The following is a 23,069-nucleotide window of genomic DNA, read 5'->3' as shown; positions in this document are numbered from 1 at the left end:
TTGTGAATTTCACCTTGCTGGATGTTTCATTTTTATTTATATTTCTTTTTTTGTTTGTGTTTGAAATTATTTTTATTAAATAATTTATTTTTGTTACAAATGTTTTTCCTTTTTCCCCCATTGACAACCCTCCCTTCTCGCCCATTACCCCCACCCCCCTTCACAGTACTGTGGTCTATGCCCATTGGTTATGCATATATGCATGTAAGTTCTTTGGTTTATCTCTTCCCACCATCTCCCGACCCTTCCTCTGAGGTTGTATTTCTTTTTGTATTCTTGAACTTTATTGTCCAATGCAGTTATTTTAGTTGGAAAGTGATCTTCTCAATCCTTATTTTTAAACTTTTGAGGTAGGACTCAAGCAGCCTTTAATCCAGGGCTAATTTTGCACTAGTAAAGCGTTGCAACTAATGTCTTCTTTTTTTTTTTTAAATCCTCACCCGAGGATATTTTTTATTTATCTTGGGAGTGGGCGGGAGAAAGAGGGAGTGAAAGGGGGGGGGGGAGAGAAAGAGAGACATTAACATGAGAGGCACACATTTACTGGTTGTCTCCCACACAACCGCGACCAGGGCCAGGGATGAACCGCAATCGAGGTACGTTCCCTTGACCGGAATTGAACCTATGACTCATTGGTCTGCAGACTAATGCTCTACCACTGAGCCAAACCGGCCAGGGCACAACTAATGTCTTCTGTACTAAACAAGTTTTACCTCTTTGGCTGGTGAGAAAAGGAATTTTGTGTCAGAACCAGAGATTGTATTCTGGCTGCCCCTTTTAGGTAGACCTTTACCAAGACTTAAGTAGTTTACTCATGTGCATGTGCTGATCAGTAATGAGCTGAAGTCTTGAGAGTAGAGCACACTCTTAAATCTCCGGAATTCCTTCTTTACAACTCTCACCTCTCCACGCAGTGTTCTTCTCTCTCATACAATGTGCTGTGAGTCTAAGCCATATTGGCTTTCCAGAGTTTTCATATCTCTTTATCTCAGGCGGACTTGGCTCTGTTTGACTTCCCCTTTACTCTACAGCAGCCTGGAAACTATCCAGGCTGCAAGCTGGAGCAGTTTTAGGGTTTTTCTTGCTGGATTTTGTTTTTATTTTTTTCTTTCTTTTGCTGCTTGTTAACCAGTATCTGAAAATCATTGTTTAATGTGTCTTTAATTGTTTAAAGTACCCCCGGTATTTAATTGTTTATGTTGGGAAGATATATCTGGTCCCTATTATTCCATTATGGCTGAAGAAAGAAATTTTATTTCTTTATGAATTATAATTAACTGTTTTAAAAGATGACTTGGCTGTTCTCATTATTCTTGATTTTTTAAATTTTCATTAAGGAATTAAACATTAATTTTAAGTTTCTAATAGGAATTACTTATAGAAAGCAAAGTATTTCTATGGTTTTAAATGAGTGGAGCAAACAGTGTATCTAGAAATAAAATATAGTGAAGTTAAGATTATCCATTTAATCTTAGTTGTTACTCAGCATGTTTTATATTTCAATATGATTTTATTTTAATTAGAAAGATATTAGTAAGATATAGAAAGATAAGAAAATGGTGTTACTAACCAGTGTGTTTTTATACATCCAAAGGTAAATATAACGGTTTGTAGGTTTATCAGATTATATGTAATAATCAAAACTGTTACCTTTATATCATTATTGTATGCTACTCATTGGATGAGATACCCCCCATACACCGTATGTAATCCATTAAATAGCATACATTAGTGATGTAAAATAGTGGGCATTTCTTAACCTGAGGCTTGTTTTTTACTTTGTCATATAGACATTTAAAATTTTGATATAATATTTTTTCCTGTGAACTTTTTTTTACCATTCTTGCCTAAAGATGAAGTTATTCCTTATCTCAAAGTCAAGAAGATACTACCTTATTTTTTTTCCAGGATTTTTAAAGTTTTGTTTTTGAGATTACTTTTCTATAAAACTAGGAAAACTTTTCTTGTATTTTTATGATAAATAATGGCATGTTTATTTCTTTTCTAATTGATATAAGCAAGGTAACTATTGCTCGACAGTTCTGTTGGGATATTTAGATAGAATATATTTTAAATGTCTTCATTTTATTAGATTAATTATACTAAATATTATTTGTTTTTCTTTCCCAGATTAGAAATCATTTTTCAATCCCACTTTCTGTTTATGAAGGGGATACTTTATTGGGAGTGGCCTCACCTGGAAATGAATTTAACATACCATTAGCATCTTACCGGTGATTCTTCTTTATTTATTTGTTTGCTCTACATCTCTTACAGAATTTTTAGTTTCAGACTTGGTAGGGCTATTTATCTTTAAATTTAAAAACTTTGGTCAAATTTATCCTGTTAATATCTCATTTTATATAACTAATATAAGTTTCAGGGCACTTTGAAATTTTTTTAAAGGAAATATTATTTAATTTGATATGAATGTATTTAAATATGAATGTATTTAATTCATACCATATAAATTATATATGCTTTACCAGTAAATATAATTATTACATGCTTGCAATATAGTCATCATTACTATAATCACATATAGGGTGGGGCAAAAGTAGGTTGTGAGTTTGCAAAACATCAGAGTTTATTTTTGTGTTATTATTTATTGTATTATTTTCCATACACACAACTGTAAACCTACTTTTGCCCAACCCAGTATATTCATAATTTTCTTAAAAATGATTGGTGGCTTCTGGATTTATATACCATATTATGAAGTGGTATTTTTATGGTGGCTTCTGGATTTATAGACAGTATTATGAAGCGGTTTTTACTTTTCAGAGGCTTTATAATAGAATTTTTTGGAATTACTCTAGAAAACAAAATATTTTCTAACATTTACTTTGTTGATAATTTTAGTCATCTTAAATATTTAAAGTACTTTGATTCAACTTGATATAAAATCTTATATTAAGATTAAAATTATAACAAAATACTAATGATGGACTAGTCTTATAATTATAGGTTTAATATCATGACAAACAAGTATTATTGTTCAGAATATTTAATTTGGAATGGAAAATTTAAAACAAGGAAAAATGGAGATTAAACTCTTTTAGAGAATAAAACCTTCCTAACAATAAGCATCATAGTTGCCTAAGGTACCATTCAGAACACATGCTAGACATGGACACATAGACCTATGCTACAGAAGGATGGAGGCAAAATTACAAGCAGTCCTTACATATCCCCTCCCTTTCTTCATCCTGACCCTTGCCTAGGAGTGCAAGATTGGATCCCTAATGTTTAGAAGACAATCTAGCATTTTAGGCACATATTTTCAGGTATTAGACTTTCTTACCCTGATGAATGATTTATTGTTTAGACTTTCTGACCATAATGAGTCTTTTATTGCTTAATTCAAACTTGTTGAAGGAAAGAATTATATGTTATTCAGAGAACAACAATAAAATCATTGTTTACAATACCTGACCTTGTTCTAGAGAACAAGGCTTGGGGTGGGTTACAAGGCTAAAAATAGCAGGTAAGGTATATTTAAATTTTTCTGTGAATAACTTTAAATTCATTTTGTCTTTGGATAATAAATGTTAATGGTATTCTGGCTTATTTTAAATAAATTATTGCTATATATTTTGTAACTATTCATAGAAAAGAAAAGTTAGGCCATTAGATTATCTTAACACTTTTTTATTCAAGGCTAAATATTAATTTATTACATGGAAGCTAATCAATCTTTATTAGAATTACTAGTAACTAACCAGCATGGATTTCACATTAGGTACTCTCCTATTCCAGTGCTTATACATAGGGATACTTACAATTAAGATAGGAGGTCTTAAATTAATAAATAGCTATCTTTAATTGTAGAATTTACATGTACTGATTCTTAAATTTAATTCATTTAACAGATATTTATCAAGTGTTTTTGTTGTGTGTAAGGCACTACTTTAGGATAGCAAGATGAACTAGCATGGCTATTCCCCTTGGGAGACTGGGATATTATTTAAATACAGAAGGTAGAAAATGATGGGTTGTAGAGAGTTACAAAAGAGTTACAGTTGCAGAACACTTTGGAAAACAAAGAAGAGACTGCCTGCATGAATTATAGGTAAAATATAGGCATGTGGAGATTAGCTCGGAAGGGCAATGTTAGATGCAAGAAATTACATGAACAAAGAGAAGGAGACATGAAACCAAAGCGTTTGTATAGGTCTCTAAAGAACAGTTGGGATTTAATTGGAGTACAGTATGCAAATTGGAAGATTAAGTTTAAAAGATAGTTTTAAATTCACATTGCGTCCGTCACTCCCTCATTTTCTTGCACCCATTTATATAATTTTTATCTTCATCTTTAATGTCATCTGTTTCTTCCTTTCCCTCTCAGAACATTTGGTGTTCTTTCGTTTTAAAACCATTCACTCCATCAGCTCTTCTCATCCAGAACCTCTTGCCGCTGATCATCTTTCTCTCATGTTTTCTCTTCATTTATTTCTTAAACTTTTCTTGAACCTTTCTTATTTCTCTTCTTCAATCCTTCTGTTCATAACAGAGCTTTTTGGAAAAATTGTCACTTCTGCAGAACACTCTGTAGCCACTCGAGAAAGAGTCGTGTGTGTCAGGGGAGAAGGAAAAGTCTAATATTATTTCAGAGTCCAGAGCAGCTGGAAGTTCCTGAAAAAGAACACAGAGAAGTGGATATGGAGGGTTCAGAATTTAGCCTAGCAAGTTTAAGGTACCATCAGATATTATTACAGAAATATGTGCAGATATTCAGAATTTTAAGAGTAGAGCTTAGGAAAATAATTAGGACTGGAGATAGTATTGATGATTGTTCATCTGTAAGCAATAGTGCCACAATCACTGATTAGTTTTACAAGTATAAAAATATTTCTTAAGTACTTATACTTGGACACAGCTTAGGTTTAAAAAAGTGTTAAACCTAAAATGTAGTTGAAATGTAAACAAAGATTGTGATATTTAAATATATTGATTAACCATATATGATGCCTAGTGATTTTGTCAATATCTTCTTGTAACCACTTCTGCAACTATGCCCAATTTTTGTTGTTGTTAATCCTCACCTGAGGATATTTTTTCCATTGAGAGAGAGTGGAGGTTGACGGGGAGAGAGAGAGAAACATCCATGTGAGAGAGATACATCTATTGGTTGCCTCCTGCATGCACCCTAACTGGGACCAGGGAGCTAACCTGTAACCCAGATATGTGCCCTTAACCGGGAATTGAACCCATGACCCTTCAATGTGCAGGCAGGCACTCTAACCACTGAGCAACACTGGCCACGAATATACCCAACATTTTAATAAAGTTAAGTATCTATTGATAGCTTTTATTTGATTAATCTTGATAAGCTGGTGATTTTTATCAAAACAAATATATTTTTAGTTTATGAACTCATTCGTGACATGTACTTCCTGTTAGGACCACATATCCAGGAAAGCCAACTTCTTTAAGTTAAAAGCCACAGATAGTCCGGCCGGTGTGGCTCAGTGGTTGAGTGTCTACCCATGCACCAAGAGGATGCTGGTTCAATTCCTGATCAGGACACATGCCCAGGTTGTGGGCCCAATCCCCAGTGGGGGACATGCAGGAGGTGGCCAATTGATGTTCTCTCTCATCAATGTTTCTATCTCTCCTTCTCACTTCCTCTCTCTCTCTCTCTAAAATCAATAAAGGGAAAAAAAAGTTACAGATAATTGTATATGTTTGCTTTGCATATATGACCCATATGATTATTTATTTTTTGAAAGAAACCAGTTATTATCTTGTAAACATAATACATTTTTCAATTACAGTTGACATATAATATTATGTAGTCAAACTTCAGTTCTCAGATGTCTCTCATTTCAGCAATTCAATTCTTGACCAAGTTGTTCAGGGAATTAATGTCTGGATTGTTGGACCAAACTTGGATTCATCACCTACAACCCTTTCTTGCTGATACATCAGCAAGACAAAAAGCATTTCTCAGGCCACAAAGGAGAGAATGCTAGTCAGTTTACTGCTAAATCTCTCTTGTTAACATCTCAGAAATTGTGCTGTGAATATTTTGTTTGTTTGTTTTTTTTGTTTCATTTTTTTGTTTTTGTTAATGGAAATGGACGATTAGCACAATTTTAAAACATAAGCCATCAAGAATGCTAGTGTTTGCTAAAGGTATGAAAGAAACTATGATCACAGGCATTTGAAGAGGTAGACTTGTTGATTTGGATGGAGGAAAAGCAGTTAGTTGGTGACAGCATTTCAGAGGCACTGATAAGTGAAAAAGCTAAGATGCCTCATGCTGACTTCCTGAAAGACTGGCCAAGAAGGAGTACTGAAAGTGATTTGTTTAAGGCTAGTAGGGGGTGGTTTGATAAACTTAAGGAAAGAAGTGTTTATAGGTTAAACAGTATATTAGACCGGTACTGTATAAAAGATAGGTTTAAACAGGGAATCACTTGGGGGTCTGGAATGAATGAACTCAATGTACATTATTTCTAATGAGAAAAAATGATTTGGTTTTCAAACAAATCACTTCTCAAACAGCCTTCCAGAATGAATTTTGAGAACCAAGGTTTCACTGGATTAGATGTACAACATAGTGATTAGATACGTATATTTCTTATGAAGTGATCTTTCCAATAAGTTTAGTACCCATGTGACACCATACATAGTTAATTATAAACACACACTTAAGACAGTAAGTTTATAAGGTAAATACTCTTCTCTTAAAAGCTAAATATATTAGTTTCCTAAAAGTTAAGATGAAGATATCTATCTGTTGTTTATCTTACCTATCTCTAAGAATGTGAAAATATAAAAATGTATTACAGTAGTATGGAGGGAGGTAATTTTATTACTCTAAATCTATAATCATATAATTTAATAAGTTTTCTTTTAAAGCATTTCAGTGCATATTTTTTAATCTATTATGCAGATCATTCCTTTCTCTGAAGCCTGAAGACGAGGACTATCAAGCATGTGAAGGAATTGACTTTGAAGAAATTATAAAAAATGAAGGCACTTTTCTAAAGAAGAAATGTAGACCTATAAACCCTTCTAAGAAACCATTTATTATTAATGTTGTCCCAGAAAAAGATAATCTGACATCTTTGTCAGTGTATTCAGAAGATGGGTGGGACTTACCATACATAATGCATTTGTGGCCGCCTCTCCTACTCCGCAATCTTCTGCCTTACAAAATTGTTTATTATATTGAGGTATTCTGGAATCTTTTAACTATCTTTGATTTTGTCGCTTTAGTTATTTAAAATTATGAACAATAAGTATTTTACAGTTCTAATTTAAAATTATGATACTTGTGTTAGGTAGTGCTTCGGATGGAAAAGAAAGATTTGAATCATGTTGTATAAAAAGGACTTAAGAAAATATTTTCCATTGATTTATCTTTAAAATTTAGCTAGTTGAATATAAATTACATATACAAATGTGATATGTCATTTAGAAAATAGAGATAATAAAACTTGCCTATAATCACTTCATCCTAAGGTAGCACTTCAGATGAAAATAGCATTTTAGTTTTAGAGTATATATTTTTCAGTCTTTTCTATGCATGTACATTTTATATATCATACATTAAAAAGACGGATTCTACCTTTTGGAACAAGTATGAGAATTAGTATTAAATAATACTGAAGTACTAGACCTAAGTTTAAATGGAAAAACCCTGCTACGTTATTATTATCCTCTTGGTAGTTCTCTAAAAGGATTTTATGCCCTATGAAGATGCTCTTTCTTTTAAATACTGTCTTTTAACAGATTATGTCTGATTCCATTTTAGGATTTTAATATTACATTTGCCATGCTTATCAAATATAAGAAAGTTCTTTATTGTAATTTATTAATTATTTTTGTATTCTATTAATTTCTCATTGTATTTACAATATGCATATACTTTGGTAAATTTTTTGGGGGGTGAAGTTAACATATTTATGATTTAAGAATATCTGTTTTTCTTTATGGTACTGGCAGATATCATAGTGGTTACATATTTGCAATTTGCTGTCAGGTAGATTTAAGATTTAATCCTAGCTCTATTACTTACTAACTGTATGTCTTTAGTATATTATCTTTCTTAATCATTTATCCTAGTTTATAAAATGGGAATAGTAATAAAACTTGCATGATTGGGATAAATCAAATTAGAGAATGTTAGTAAAAGATTTAGCACAGTGCCTGACAGTCATACAGTTGTCCTTTATTTACTTCTCTAACACCACCAAAACTACTGTTCTATTTTGTGGAAATTAACATGTCAGGTGTCAATAACTTAAACTACTTTTGCTTTAACTTAATAAAATCTTAAGATGAAGAGATTTCTATGTTACAACAACAGGAAAGGCACCAGGTTAGAAATGCTGGAAAAACTGGTGAATTATCCAGATGTGCTATCTATGATCTGTTCTCATAGAACTTCTTATTTGATGCTTTTAGGGATCACATTCTGTTTGCTAGATTCCAAAGGGTAAGACCATTATGTAGAAAGACAGTTTAGCTGTGGTCTGAAGAAGGTATTAAAGGAGACAGGAGCAGTTAGAAGACTTAAAGTGAGAGGTCACTGTAATGTGAACTAAGGTAATGGAAGTCAGGGTAGAGAGAAATGGATAGTTCTGAGAGAGAAATAAGATGCAGTACTATAAACAAAAATTGGAAATGGGTGATGAGGGATTGTTAAAAGTCAAGAATGGGAGTAAGTAGGGATTGTTTATTTTGGATTACCATCAGTTTTTTCATGCATTTTTTATTACTTTTTACTTTTCAAAACTAAAATCACTAATGGATAAGATTTTTTAAATGTTTTACTAGTTATAGTGTATACTATAATGTTTATTTGTTCTAGCAGAGTTTCACATTATGTTATTTAGTTTTATCCTGACAATAGTCATTTGAAGTTGATAATTTAGACCATTTAACAAATGTGATAACTCATATCTCAATTTATAGAAGTTCACTTAGTTGGCAGTTAGAACTTGAATATAAGTCTTCTAAATTGTTCAGATGGAAGTATATTTCAAAAGCATTTTGTATAGTATTTGCAATCATTAAATAGATTTTTTGGGCATATTATTCTGAAACATTAAAAAATTTACTATTTATATTTTTTTTATTACAGGGGAATGAACATAGAGTTTTTACTCTAAATGAAGGAAGTTCTGCACATATTTGTACTGTAGAGTTGGATAAAGCCAGGCTACATTTAAAATTACTTGACTATCTTAATCATGATTGGAAAAGTGAATATCATATAAAACCTAATCATCAAGATATTAGTTTCATCAATTTTACCTGTGTTACAGAATTAGAAAAGACTGATTTAGATATTGCTATCCATGTGACTTATAACCCTGGCCAGACAATTGTGGCATTTCATAGTCCTTATTGGATGGTCAATAAAACTGGTCGGATGTTACAATATAAAGCAGATGGAATTCATCGGAAGCATCCACCTAATTATAAAATGCCAGTGCTGTTTTCTTTTCAGCCAAAGCACTTTTTTAATAACAATAAGGTATGTAAAGCTTTTTAACTTTTTTTTTTTTAGCTATTTATCATTATTTTAGATTTTAGAATTTTGAAGAATATTATGAAACCGGTAGAAATAACATTTGTTAACTATTTAAGGTTATAAAGATTAGAATTTCATATTGGGAAAGGTTGAATATATAAACAATATATTTATGCTAAACAAAAAAGTATCAATTTAGGTTGTTAATCTTTAAAGGTACTTAAATTGTAATGTCTTTGAAATATTTTTCCTAGGTTCAGCTTATGGTAACTGACAGTGAATTGTCAGATCAGTTTTCAATTGATACTGTCGGTAGTCACGGAGCTGTTAAATGTAAAGGCCTGAAAACGGAATATCAAGTGAGTTCCTTCTATGCGCATCAAGAAACTTTTATCTAAACTGTGTCTATTGACTACTTGATTTTTAAGGATGTTATGATAATGTAACAGTTTCTGAAATGTTAATTTTTTTTCTTAGGTTGGTGTCACTATAGACCTCAGCAGTTTTAACATTACCAGAATTGTGACATTTACCCCTTTTTATATGATTGAAAACAAAAGCAAGTACTGTGTATCAGTGGCTGAAGAGGGAAGTGATACATGGCTCTCCCTTGATGTGGAGCAGGTGGGTAGATGAATTTCAATAATGCAGCTCTTTGGCTGTTCATTTTTCCTTGAAGTTAGTACCTGAAATTAATGTGTAATGTTTTAACTTTCCATTCCCCCAATTTTGTTTGAGTTCCATGAACATTAACTGAATATTTGTACCAAGCCCTAGATATTACTAAATTCCAAACCTTGCCATCAAGGAATACATTTCCTGATAAGTGAGGTACACATTTAGCAGTTACCAACCAAATGGTGTCAAATAGAGCAGTAGAAGACTAGATAAGGTATAAATGCAGGAAACAGAGGAAATGATTTATTCTCTTCAGGAAGCTGTTAGGACTGCCTTTAAAGACTAGATTAAGCCAGTTATTTTAAGAAGGCGGTAGTAATTTAGGAGTAAAATATTTCTTTTGCTTCATCTTTAGCTATTGAACCTCTAGATAAGAACTTTAGAAGGACTGCCTGGGGTTGATAGAATATTTTACTTTTGACGAAATTTTATTCTAAATATGTTAGGATTATAAGAGAAGTGTTTGTTATTTTTATTCACTATTTTTTCTTGCTTTTAAGCCATCCTTCTGGAATCATTCTTCTTGACCTACATCCTTCAGAATTTCCATTAGTGCTGGTTTTGGAGGAAAATACCATCAGTGTGTGTTTATCCATAAAGTTTTTAACATTATCTTTCTTTTACAATACCTTTTCTTGATAATGAATTCTATTTTTTCTCAGCATGTTGTATATTTTACTCCACTGTTTTTTGCTTCCATTTTTGTTGAAAACTTGGCTGAGGTTCTGTCATTTCTTTGGAGGCGTCTTTCTTTTCTCTGTAGCTGCCTTCAGTCTTCTCTTTCTGGTTGATGCCCTGCAGTCATACTGCTATCTGTGTGCGTGTGAATTCCTCTTATATATCCTGCTTGAGATGCCTTACTACTAGATCTGTGGACTAATGACTTTACATACTTTCTGTAAAATTTGTAACTATTGTCTCTAAATATTGTCTCTCTGTTCTTCCATGCTCTCCTTCTGAGCCTTTAATCAGACATATTCTAGACTTTCATATTCTATTTCTCACATCTCTTAATATCTTTTTTATATTTTCAATCTGTATAACTCTGTGCTGTAATCTGGATAAATTATATATTTTTTCCATAATTTTTTACTTTTACTGTGTCTAAACTGCTATGTAAACCTTCGACAGAGTTTTTTATTTGAATGATTATATTTCTCATTTCCAGAAGCTCCATTTTTTTTCAATTCTGCCTGTTAATTCTTTCTTTCAGAAAATACTTATTGTTTACTTTTCTGTGCCTAGCAATAGTTACATCATAATATATATATATATTTTTTAATTAATTTTCACCTGAGAATATTTTTCCACTGATTTTTAGATAGAGTGGAAGGGAGGGAGGGAAGGAGAGAGGGAGAGGAAGACACATCAATTGGTTGCCTCCCACACAACTCCCATGGGGGCCAGGATCGAACCTGCAACCTAGGTAGGTGCCCCTAACCAGGAATCGAACCCGAGTCCCTTCAGTCCCAGGGCCAGTGCTCTAACTGCTGAGCCAAACCAGCCAGGGCAATGGTTACATCTGTTAACGAAACCACAAGTCCCCGTCCTCGTACAGCTTATATTTAAGTGGAGGTGTGGGGTAACATTAAATTAATAATACCACGATTAATTAGTAAACTATACAATATGTTTAAAGGTGACAGATCTCATGGGGGCAAGGAAATAAGACAGGTAAAGAAGTAGTAAGAGTTATTGCGAGCAGGGCGTGAGCTATAATTTTACATTGGTGGTCAAGTACAGGACTCATTGAGGTCACATTTGAACAGACTTGGAGGAAATGTGAGCGGTAGCAGTTGTCAGGAGCTCAGCTGAGCTGGAGCTGAGCTTTCAGGTATTAGAGTAGTTGATTAAGACAACAACCAAAGTGAACATAACAGTCAAGCCTTTAATCACTACTGAGATAATATAAGCAAGAAGCTAAACTGGAGAAAACCCCAACTCCCCCCCCCCCCCACCTTCCATTTTTCTTATGGAACAGCATTGGTCAGGGGTCAGGTGGATTAGCACAGACATGGGGGTAGAGTCACTGTCAGGGGACCCTGAACAAAAGACTCTGACAGTTTTATGGACCTGGGGGATAGAGGAAAACAAGGGGAAAAGGGTAGGAGTGGAAAAGTCCTAAGCACTGAAAGTAGAAAATAAGTGTCTTAAAGGTTCCCCCTCTCACCTTGATAAAGAGATTTTGCAGAGGTTCCTGAGGAAGGCCTCTGAATAAAAGTGCCAAGGTGGGAATGTAGATAGGTGTGTAAGAGTTGGTTGGAGATAAGGCTGAGTCCTTGACAATGGGATGCCCTGCTGTGCACCCAGTCTGGTATGGGGAGAACTGATATGGGGAGGACAGCTTTTCTCTGAGACCTGCCAGATTAAATCGCCTTTGTAATTGACTATGTTCTGACCTGAAAAATTACACATAGCTTTTTTTTGTTGTTGTTGTTCAGGTAGAGTGGGAGGGAGAGAGAGGAACAGAGAGAGAGAGAGAAACATCGATGTGAAAGGAACACATCGAGTGGCTGCCACCCGCACAACCGACCAGGGCCGGGGACAAACTGCAACCGAGGTACGTGCCCTTAGCGGGAACCGAACCCGGGTCTCTCAGGACCGCAGGCCGACGCTCTAACCGCTGAACCAAACCGGCTAGGGCTACACATAGCTTTTTAGCCAGGATCGGGGCACCTCAGCAATGTGGATATCTGGAAAGAGCATTGGAGACAGAAGGATCAGCCAGGGTCAGTGCCCTGATATGGGAGAATATTTGACATATTTGAGGGATAGCAAAAGTGGCCAGTATTACTGGAAGAAGAAAAAGTAGTGGAGAACAAGGTATAATGGTGAAGGTTAATCATGCAGAACTTTCTGAGCCATTGCAAGGATTTTAGCTTTCACTCTGAGTGAAATAGAGAGCTGTTAGAGGTTTTTGAATAGTGATTAAATATAGTATGCTCTTAATAAGTATTTGTTGAATGAATATATGATTTTTTTTGCAAACTGTTTCATGTGTGCTCATTAAGTCTATGGGTTATTGGTTTGTTGGATGTAGAGCTCTCTATGTATCTAGTCGCTAAAGTTATAACTGCAGCTTTGCTTTGCTTTATAGATTTTGTAGGGTTATCTTGGTTTATGTGTCTATTGCCAGTAACATTATTGGGGTTTTTTTGTTTGTTTGTTTTTTGGTATGTGCCTCTTAGTGGGAACCGAACCTGGGACTCTCTGGTCCAAAGGCCGATGCTCCAACCGCTGAATCATACCAGCCAGGGCTTATTGGGTTTTTTATTTATTTATTTTTTTATCCTTACCTGAGGACATTTTTCCATTTTTTGTTCAGATAGAGCGGGAGGGAGAGAGAGGAAGAGAGAGAGAGAGAGAGAGAGAGAGAGAAACATCGACGTGAAGGGACACATCGAGTGGCTGCCACTCACACGACCAACCAGGGCCGGGGACAAACTGCAACCGAGGTACGTGCCCTTAGCGGGAACCGAACCCGGGTCTCTCTGTACCGCAGGCTGACGCTCCAACCACTGAGCCAAACCGGCCAGGGCCTTATTGGGTTTTTTAAAAAACCTAATCTATAGCCTCTGTTTTTCAATAGTTAGTTTATATTTACATTAATTGCAATTACAACTGCATAACAACTTATTTTTCTTATCTTACGCTCTCTTTTAAATTTCAGTATTTCTTAAGATATCTTTTCTTTGCTAGTTTAAAAGTTTTGCATTTTAATTTTGGGTTATTGTGGCCAACCTTATCTTAAGATTTATTCTTATGATTATTACCTATTGTAGATTAGTTAAACTAATCCTAATCTCTGTTTTCCTACTACAAAGGACAAGTACTTTCCTACTTTCTCTACTCTCAAGAGATGGAAAACATAATATTTTAAAAAATATACAGTGTATCTTAAACACAAAAACATATGTTTTTAAGGCAAGGCTACAATAAAATAGCAGGCTAGGGAATGTTCGGAGAGCACATCAGTTACTCATGGGAAGTATACTTGGCTTGGTATTGCTGCTCTTTTGACTCTTCCAGGTAAGCTTCTGCTGGGTTGTAAGAAACCTGAGGGGAACCTTCTAGGCTTCTTACAGCCTTAACCATGTTCCATGTCTAGTTCTGTTAATTACCTTTTATGGTTGACTAAAACTGACTCTAACATCTCAGTTCTGCTATATTGTCCCCAAGTCATATGGTAATAATCAGATATCACATATGAAGTCTCATTGAAGTTTGTGAAGTCTTCAGTCTGGTCGAGGCTACATCTCCATTTCTGTTCTTTTAGGTCTTTTCTTTGTTTCCAGATCCTGTTGTCCAGTCATCTTTTTTACTACACTAACGGTCCCCTTTTCTTTTAGTTTGTTTTCCAGATCACTGATGTTCAGGTTGTTTGTAAGACTTTGAGCCTATTTCCTACTCTGAACTTTCACTATTTCTTTTACTTTTTTACCCGTATTTGATTTCCCTGACTCTGGATTTAATATGTGTCCTGAGTCAACATTTGTATGTACTTTGACCATTTCTTAATTGCCAAGTGATGCCGACAAGCTAATTATGACTTTTAATAACTCAATATACCCTTATTTTAAACTGATCACTTGATGTCCAGCTCTCTCCTCGGCTTACTTGTTGATTTTTCAATCTTTCTCTAGATCTGGACCACATTAAAATCTCCACTTATCATAGCTTTCAACTTACTACCCATTACTGCTTGTATTCACACTGCCCATAAGTGGCAACCCATCTCTAAGTACACAGTTTATAGCTGTTTAGGTAAACAACCCAGTAACCAAAGCAGTGGTGAACAAGATTTATTGTAATTTTAAGTCTACTCTGATGGGTTTATTACAACGATAAAGGTCATTATGATGGAATATGCTTTTAAAAAAAAAATTTTATGTAATATATATTTTAGTGTATCCCCTTTTGGCCCGAGGATGCTTCAAATAAACTTCTTATTCAAGTTGAAAGAAGTGAAGGCCCTCCCAAAAAGATACATTTTAACAAGCAAGAAAATTGTATTTTATTGCGTCTGGATAATGAGGTAATTTGTGTGTGTGTGTGTGTGTGTGTGTGTGTGTGTGTGGTATTACAACAGCTGTTGTTACTAGTATCTAATTTTTTGTATCAAATAATTTTCTCGTGATTTTTTTCCTTTTACCAAAAATGAACAAAGATTTCTTTTTGTGAAGGGAAAAAGTACTAAAAGGAAATAGTCATAAAGCAATTTAATTGTTATACAGAAATTTAGTTGAAGTTCCTAGAATATACATCTGGAATTTGACCCATCAGACTGACAAACCTCAGAAGGATGGGGGGTGGGAAGGGTGGGAAGAGATAAACCAAATAACTTGTATGCATATATGCAAAACCAGTCGACATGGACACTAGGCTGGGGAAAGCAGGAGGGGGGTAGGAGCGGGAAGGAAGGGGTCAGTGGGGAAAAGGGGGGACATGTGTAATACTTTCAACAATAAAGAATAATAATAATAATAATTGAGAGCATGATTTCCCAGACATGCAATATAAAATAAAAAAATACATTCTGAATAGTTTTATTATTAAATGTTGTTAGTTAATATTCTTTGGAAAATGATCACATTACAGAATATTTTCCTTCCTTTTTCCTAGCTTGGAGGTATTATAGCAGAAGTTAATTTGGCTGAGCATTCTACAGTTATTAGATTTTCAGATTATCATGATGGAGCAGCTACATTCCTGTTAATAAATCACACTACGAATGACATTGTTGAATATAAGCAAAGGTAAGCAGATTATCACAAATACAGTATCCCTTGATTTGAGCAAAGTCTAGGTGATGAAACACTGAATTTTGTTGTTAATCCTTACCCAAGGATATTTTTTCCATTGATTTTTAGAGAGCGTGGAAGGGATGGAGGGAGTGGGGAGAGAGAGAGAGGGAGAGAGAAACATCATTGTGAGAGACACATCAATTGGTTGCCTCCTGCACTTATCCAGACGAGGATGGGGATGGAACTTGCAACTCAGGTACCTGCCCTTGGCTGGAATCGAAGCCACAACCCTTCAGTGCATGGGTTGACACTCTAACTATTTTGAGCCAGACTGGCCAGGGCATGAGACATTGACTTTTTGATGATTTCTTAAGAATATAAACACTGACAATGGTATTTTGGCTAAATAAAATGGTATTCTCATTTCTTTAAAAGATGTGTACTGAAATATATAGGGGCAAAACTAACTTTCTAACTATACTCTTATTAAATTGATGTATAACATTGTATTGGTTTCACGTATACAACATAATGATACATATATATATTGCAAAATGATCACCACAAATCTAGTTAACATCCATCATCATTCATAGTAATTTTTTTTCTTGTGATGAGAACTTTTAAGATTTACTCTCAGTAATTTTTTAAAAATACAGTATTATTAACTATAGTCACCATGCCATACATTACATCTCTATGACTTATTTTATAACTGGAAGTTTGTACCTTTGACCACTTTCACCCATTTTTTCTTCCCCCCGGCCCTGCTACTGGCAACCACCCACCTGTTCTCTGTTTTTTTGTGTTTGGGTTTTTGTTTTGTTCTTTATTTTTGGTTTTCGGATTTTTTTTGTTTTGTTTTGTTTTGTTTTGTTTTTTTAATCCTCACCCGAGGACATTCTTCAGTATTTTGTTGAGATAGAGTGGGAGGAAGAGACAGAGAGAGAAACATCGATGTGAAAGGGACACATCGAGTGGCCGCCACCCACACGACCCAACCAGGGCCGGGGACAAACTGCAACCAAGGCACATGCCCTTAGCGGGAACCGAACCCGGGTCTCTCCGGACCACAGGCCGACGCTCTAACCGCTGAGCCAAACCGGCCAGGGCTGGTTTTCAGATTTTACATATAAGTGAGATCATAGGGTATTTGTCTTTCTCTGACTTATTTCACATAGCAAAAATAGCCCCTGAAGGTCCATGTGGTTACAAATGGCAAGTTTTTGCCCTGGCCAGTTTAGAGTGTCAGCCCATGGACCAAAGAGTCCCGGGTTTGATTTTGGCCAAGGGCATGTACCTCGGTTGTGGTTCATCCCTGGCCCTGGCCATCTGGCAGCCACTCGATGTGTCTCTCTCACATCAATGTTTCTCTCTCTCTTCCTCTCTCCCTCCCTCCTGCTCTATCTGAAGATAAATGGAAAAATATCCTTGGGTGAGGATTTAAAAAAATAAATTAATTAAAAAAACAAATGGAACCCTGGCTGGTTTGACTCAGTGGTTGGAGCGTTGGCCTACAGTCCAGAGAGACCCAGGTTCAGTTCCCGCTAAGGGCATGTACCTTGGTTGCAATTTGTCCCTGGCCCTGGTTGGGTCGTGCAGGAGGCAGCCACTCGATATATGTCCCTTTCACATCAATGTTTCTCTCTCTCTCTTTCTTCCTCTCTCTCCCTCCCACTCTATCTGAACAAAAGATGGAAAAATGTCCTCAGATGAGGATAAAAAAAAGAAAATGGCAAGTCTTCCTTCTTTTCTATGACTGAATAATATTTCATTGTGTACTTATACCACATTTTGTTGATCTGTTCTTCCATTGTTGGGCACTTAGATTGTTGCCATGTCTTGGTAATTGTAGATAATGCAGCAATGAACATAGGGGTCACATATATCTTTTTGAGTTGATGTTTTCCTTTTTTTTTGACAAATACCCAGAAGTGGAATTGCTGGATTATATGGTAGTTTTATTTTTAGTTTTTTGAGGAACCTCCATACTGTTTTCTACAGTGTCTATACAAAGTTACATTCTCATCGGCATTACCCTTTTCTCCACATCCTTGCCAATACTTGTTATTTATTTTCTTGTTTTTTAGAAAATAATAGCATTTGAATAGGTGTGAGGTGATATCTCATTGTGACTTTTATTTGCATTTTTCTGATGATTAGTGATGATGAACATCTCTTTATGTATCTGTTGTACATATCTGTATGTCTTCTTTTCATTTATTTTCAAATGCCCCAGGAAAAGAAAAATGGAAGAACTGAAACAAGTATGGCAGACGGGTGATTGTTGTGGGATCCTGTGAGGAAAATGTCAGGGTTTATCATAAAAATTTGGGTGATTTTTTTTACATTTTTTATATATTTAATGAACATAATATAAATATTGAAACTCTAGGGTTTTTTTGAAAATGTTTTTTGATTTTTTAGAGAGAGAGGAAGGGAGAGGGAGAGGGAGAGAGAGATAGAAATCTCGATGAGCAAGAGACACATCAACATCAATATGCACACCCCCTACCAGGGATCGAGCCCACAACCCGGGCATGTGCCTTGACTGGGAATCACCCAGCGACCTCTTGGTGCACAGGTTGATGCTTAACCACTGAGCCACACCAGCCGGGCAGAAACTTTAGCGTTTTTTTCCAAACAGTAGATACCTTCTTCTTGCTGGGGCATGTGAGAAAGGACTGCTACATTTTTAAACTTCCCTAAAGACTATATTTTGATATTTCAGGACAACTACTAATATCATTTGTTTCAATTTGGTGTGATATATCTTTGCAGTAGTACCACTACAGTTTATGTAACTTTATGTTCCTATACTCGTGGGTCCTAGGCTGTCTTGAAATTATTTTGTCTGCTATTTTTGTTTGTTTTCCTCTGTCACTTATTAGTGGGCCCGTATTTATCTATGCACTGATGCTTTCCTTCCATTGTTAAATGTTAGCTTCTAACCATTGATTAAAATTAAACAGACATTGAATGAGGACCCCAAAGCTGCGCTGGCAAATTCCTAGACTCCCTTTTGCCCATCAAATCTCTTATCTGTGGCAGATGTTTAGAGAGGAATACCTATGTTTTATGATAAGCTATATTGTTAAAATAATAAATTGGTTGATTAAAACTGACAAAAACAAATAGAAATGATTTCTCATTTGCCCTTCAACCCATGTACCTCGAGGAATCATTCCCAAAGAGCATTCACAGAATTAAGACCTTCAGAAAATAAGTGATTATTTTTTTCAGTTCTCTCAAAGGTGATGCTCAGCTGGTAACATTCTAGATACATAGGAGCCAAGGTAGTTCTTTATATACTACTGATGATATAATAGCTTAACTTCTAACATCTGATTCAGCCTATCTGAGGCTCAGGTAGCTCAGCCATTTCTTGGCCTTGACCATGCAGTTAATAGTACAGTTCAGATATAAAGTTTTTGGAAGTCTTATCTACTGGATTGTTGGAATTATAAAAGTGAAGGATAAGGGACTATCTAGAATACTGATCCTATGTTGAAATTCTCCCCCCCCCCTTTATTGATTTTAGAGAGAGAGGAAGTGAGAGGGAGAGAGAGAAATAGAAACATCAATGAGAGAGAACATCTATTAGCCACCTCCTGCATGCCCCCCACTGGGAATTGGGCCCACAACCTGGGCATGTGCCCTGACTGGGAATTGAACCAGTGACCTCTTGGGGCCACTGAGCCACACCAGCTGGACTGAAATTCTTAAACATAAAAATATTATAATCTTGTCCTGGCTAGTATGGCTCAATTGGTTGGGCATTGTCCCATGCACTGTAATGTTGCCAGTTCGATTTCTGGTCAGGGCACATGGCAAGGTTGCAGACTCAATCCCTGGTGGCGGGTGTACAGTTGGCAGCTGATTGATCTTTCTCTCCCACTACCTTCCTCTCTCTCTAAAAATCAATAAAAAATATTTTTTAAAAATTACAGTCTTAATGGAAATTCATAACACTTGCAGTGCTGTAATCTGCAAGCGTGAACACTGGATTTGAATTTGGAATTATTTGAAGTAGTTATTCAATCAATAACCTGATTGATTCCAGAGTCCTAAGTGTCAGTGCTCCCCAAATCTTGATTCCAACATAGACTTCTCAAGTTTCAGGCTGCCACCTACTCCTAAATATCACACAAGAACCTATAGTGATTCAAAGCTGACATCATTTGTGCTGCAAAATCTCCTCCTCCATATCCTTCTTTCTGTGAATGGCAGTGGCATCTACTCCTGTCATCCCAGATTTGTCCTGCCTCACCACACCAACCAGTTCAACTCTCTTTTTACATTTTCTCCTTTTGTCTCATCTCTCCTGTCTTACAGGCTCCTAACATTTCTTATCTATTTGAGTGGATTTTCTTAATCTTTATCTCTAGCCTTGTCTCTAGTAAATTCTCTATTGCCACTAAAGGTAGGTTTCCAAAAATGTTAAGTATAGTCATATCTCCTATGTTTGAAATTCTTTAGTGGCTTTCCATTTCTTTTAAAATAAAATACTGTGTTTCTAGGCTGCCTTTCTAAACATTTCTCTTTCTTGCATAACTCTTAACCTACACTTAACACCAACTGAAGTCTTTGTCTCCTGAATACTCTGGGTCCTTTCATGTGTTTTTACCTTTGTAGGTGCTCATTTCTTCTAGAAAAAAACACATTCACGTGAGCCCTTTCCTCACCACTTAATCTGTACACCCAATTTTGATTGTACCTTGGCATGTGTAGACTAATGCATTTGCCACATTGTATTATCATTTTCTTGTGAGTTTAAGACATGTACACCTACACAGTTAACATTCTGAGGACTATGGTTAGTTTTTATTTTATCTGTTCAACATATTTACATTTGATTTTTTTCATGAAAAATAAAAGAAATATAGGGCTTTTATCTTCTCTGCTTTTCTTTCCCTTGGCATTTCTGTTGTTAATATGGTGGTTAATTTTTTCCTGCATCTAAAAATAGTAGCTGCCAATTTTTTAAAATTCTGTAGAAAAACTGAAAAAACTGTAATTCCTGGAACACCAACATTGTCAACATTTGATGCATTTTTTTCACACAATTTTACTATTTCTTTCTGTCTTTCTTGTTTTTAACAACTATTTGTGAGCATGTAAATTTGTTTCAGAAATAATTTTTAATGAATGCATGATATTCCATTATTTAGAATCACCGTCAGTTAAATACTCCTCCATTGTTAAGAGTTCTATTTCCAAATTTATAAACTTAGAATCTGATTTTTTAATAAAGATCTGTAACCCATTTGTAATCCCTATAATAACTAAGTTATGATTCATTGTCATATTTTTTTGTAATATGAATTATTTTCTTCTAGTGATAATTTAGAAAATGCACATTCTGTTTTTGTTCTAGGTAATTACTTTTTTGTTCTTGAAGATTTTGATGCATTTAAAATTTTAAGAGTGTTAACTTACCCATGAAAAATGTGAAAGACTTTTACTTTTTTTTTTTTTTACAAATTTCTGGGTTTTATGCATATAATTTGGGATTTTGACCCAGGTTAATATAGAATGGTTAGTTTTTCAAAAATATGTTTATTTCAAGGCTTTTTTTTTTTTTTTTTTTTTGCATTTGTGTTGATTTATAACATTGGCAAGTAGATTTTTTTTACTGGTATAGTTGCTTAATATTTCTGCATCTCAGTTCTTAAATTTTTACTTTGAGTCATCTATAGCTTGATTGGAAAAAAGTCTTTGGGTTAGTTTTTCAGTAAGGTTTATGGATAATATGTTATGCTACTGCTGTTTGAAAATATCTCATTCTTGCAAATTAATGACAATTTGATATGACATTTTTAAGTCATAACCTTTTTCCTTAAAATTGCTTTATTGTTTTCTGGCATTCAGTAATATAGAAAAGTCTGAGACCTGTCTTATTTTTGAGAATTAACTTTGATTTCCCTAGATGTTTACAGACTGTTTTTGCTTTATTTTCTTAAAATTGAAATGTTTTATAAAGATATGTCTAGGATGGTATTCTGTTGTTACTAATTTTGTCTGATACCTAATGAAGTCTTCTGATATGGATAATCAACCTTTTCAGCTCACAAAAGTCATATTTTATTTCTTTGGTTTTTAGCTTCTCTGATCCTCAGGCCGATGCTCCAACCGCTGAGCCATACAGGCCAGGGCGAACTTCTCCAATTTTAAAAATCTGATAAACATTTTGTGAGTTGATTAACTTTGTTAGGTATATATTTGGTGTTTTATGAGTTAAAAAAATAATTGAGCTATATTGTTTTGTCAGACCATGACCAGTACTTGGGAAAGTGTTTCCAACTAAATTAAATTATATCAGATTTAGTAAAATAGATAATTGAAATAATTGTCTTTTATAACTAATTTGTATTAACACAGAAGTTGAAAAAGTAGTTTGAAAGACCTGAAGACCTTTAATTCCTATGTAAGACAGATATTCTCTTGATGTATTTTCATTATTTTCTTAGAAAACCTCTTTTCCATTAAGGAAAAACTTATACAAGTCTACTTGTATAAGTCTACTCTTAATCAGAACTATTATAAATCTCAATGAATGGACTTCAGATTAATCAAGTATTTTTTGGGTTCTTTATTCATATACTTGCACTTAATTTAATGCATATTTTTACTATTTGTATCAGTTCTCTCAGTGAAATAGAAGATTCTCTCCCTCCTGGAAAAGCAGTATTTTATACATGGGCTGATCCAGTGGGCTCTAGAAAGCTGAAGTGGAGTTGTGGGAAAAGCCACGGTGAAGTAGCACAAAAGGATGTATGTATTGAATTGATTACCATGGTGATCTCAGCAGCTTTTTTTTTCTTTTGGAACAGTATTCTCTTTCAGCCTCGCTAGTTTTAAAGCTTGTTTTATGTCTACACTTGTAAAAGAAACTGCCAAAGATTTTAAAAGCAGTATTCAAAACTTTACCTTAACCAAAAATGTTTAAAACGAAGTAATCTTATTTTGTCTACATCATTATTTGCATATATTATGTTATAAAGGTATATTGTGCTTAGAGAGGTGCTTTCAGCATTCACCTCATAAACAGATGTGCTCTTCATTGACAGTCATCTTAGGTCATTTTCATTTCTGTGAGGAACATACAGGGATCTACTAACTAAAGAATTAATTTCTGGTGGCAAGCTGTTAATTGA

The 23,069-nt window shown here is 34.7% G+C and overlaps 1 protein-coding gene across 13 annotated transcripts in view; it reads left to right on the top strand.

Annotated features, from left to right (window-relative positions):
- Positions 1-23,069, top strand: part of VPS13A (vacuolar protein sorting 13 homolog A) — a 218,647-nt gene that overhangs the window by 144,361 nt on the left and 51,217 nt on the right. For 12 of the 13 annotated variants that reach the window (XR_004959539.1, XM_036262045.1, XM_036262047.1 and 9 more), the window contains 8 exons: positions 2,131-2,234; positions 6,902-7,184; positions 9,098-9,493; positions 9,745-9,849; positions 9,968-10,114; positions 15,075-15,203; positions 15,791-15,924; positions 22,557-22,686. Coding sequence is in view for 12 of the 13 variants with exons in the window: in XM_036262045.1 (XP_036117938.1) it covers positions 2,131-2,234; positions 6,902-7,184; positions 9,098-9,493; positions 9,745-9,849; positions 9,968-10,114; positions 15,075-15,203; positions 15,791-15,924; positions 22,557-22,686 (1,428 nt within the window). In the remaining variant the exon portion in view is untranslated. The remainder of the gene's footprint in view (positions 1-2,130; positions 2,235-6,901; positions 7,185-9,097; positions 9,494-9,744; positions 9,850-9,967; positions 10,115-15,074; positions 15,204-15,790; positions 15,925-22,556; positions 22,687-23,069) is intronic. The other variant, XM_036262042.1, reaches the window with a different exon arrangement.

Source organism: Molossus molossus, unplaced genomic scaffold (genome assembly GCF_014108415.1).
Source record: "Molossus molossus isolate mMolMol1 unplaced genomic scaffold, mMolMol1.p scaffold_m16_p_14, whole genome shotgun sequence".
In the NCBI taxonomy this organism is placed as follows: domain Eukaryota; kingdom Metazoa; phylum Chordata; class Mammalia; order Chiroptera; family Molossidae; genus Molossus; species Molossus molossus.
This window is presented reverse-complemented; position numbering and strand designations above follow the sequence as displayed.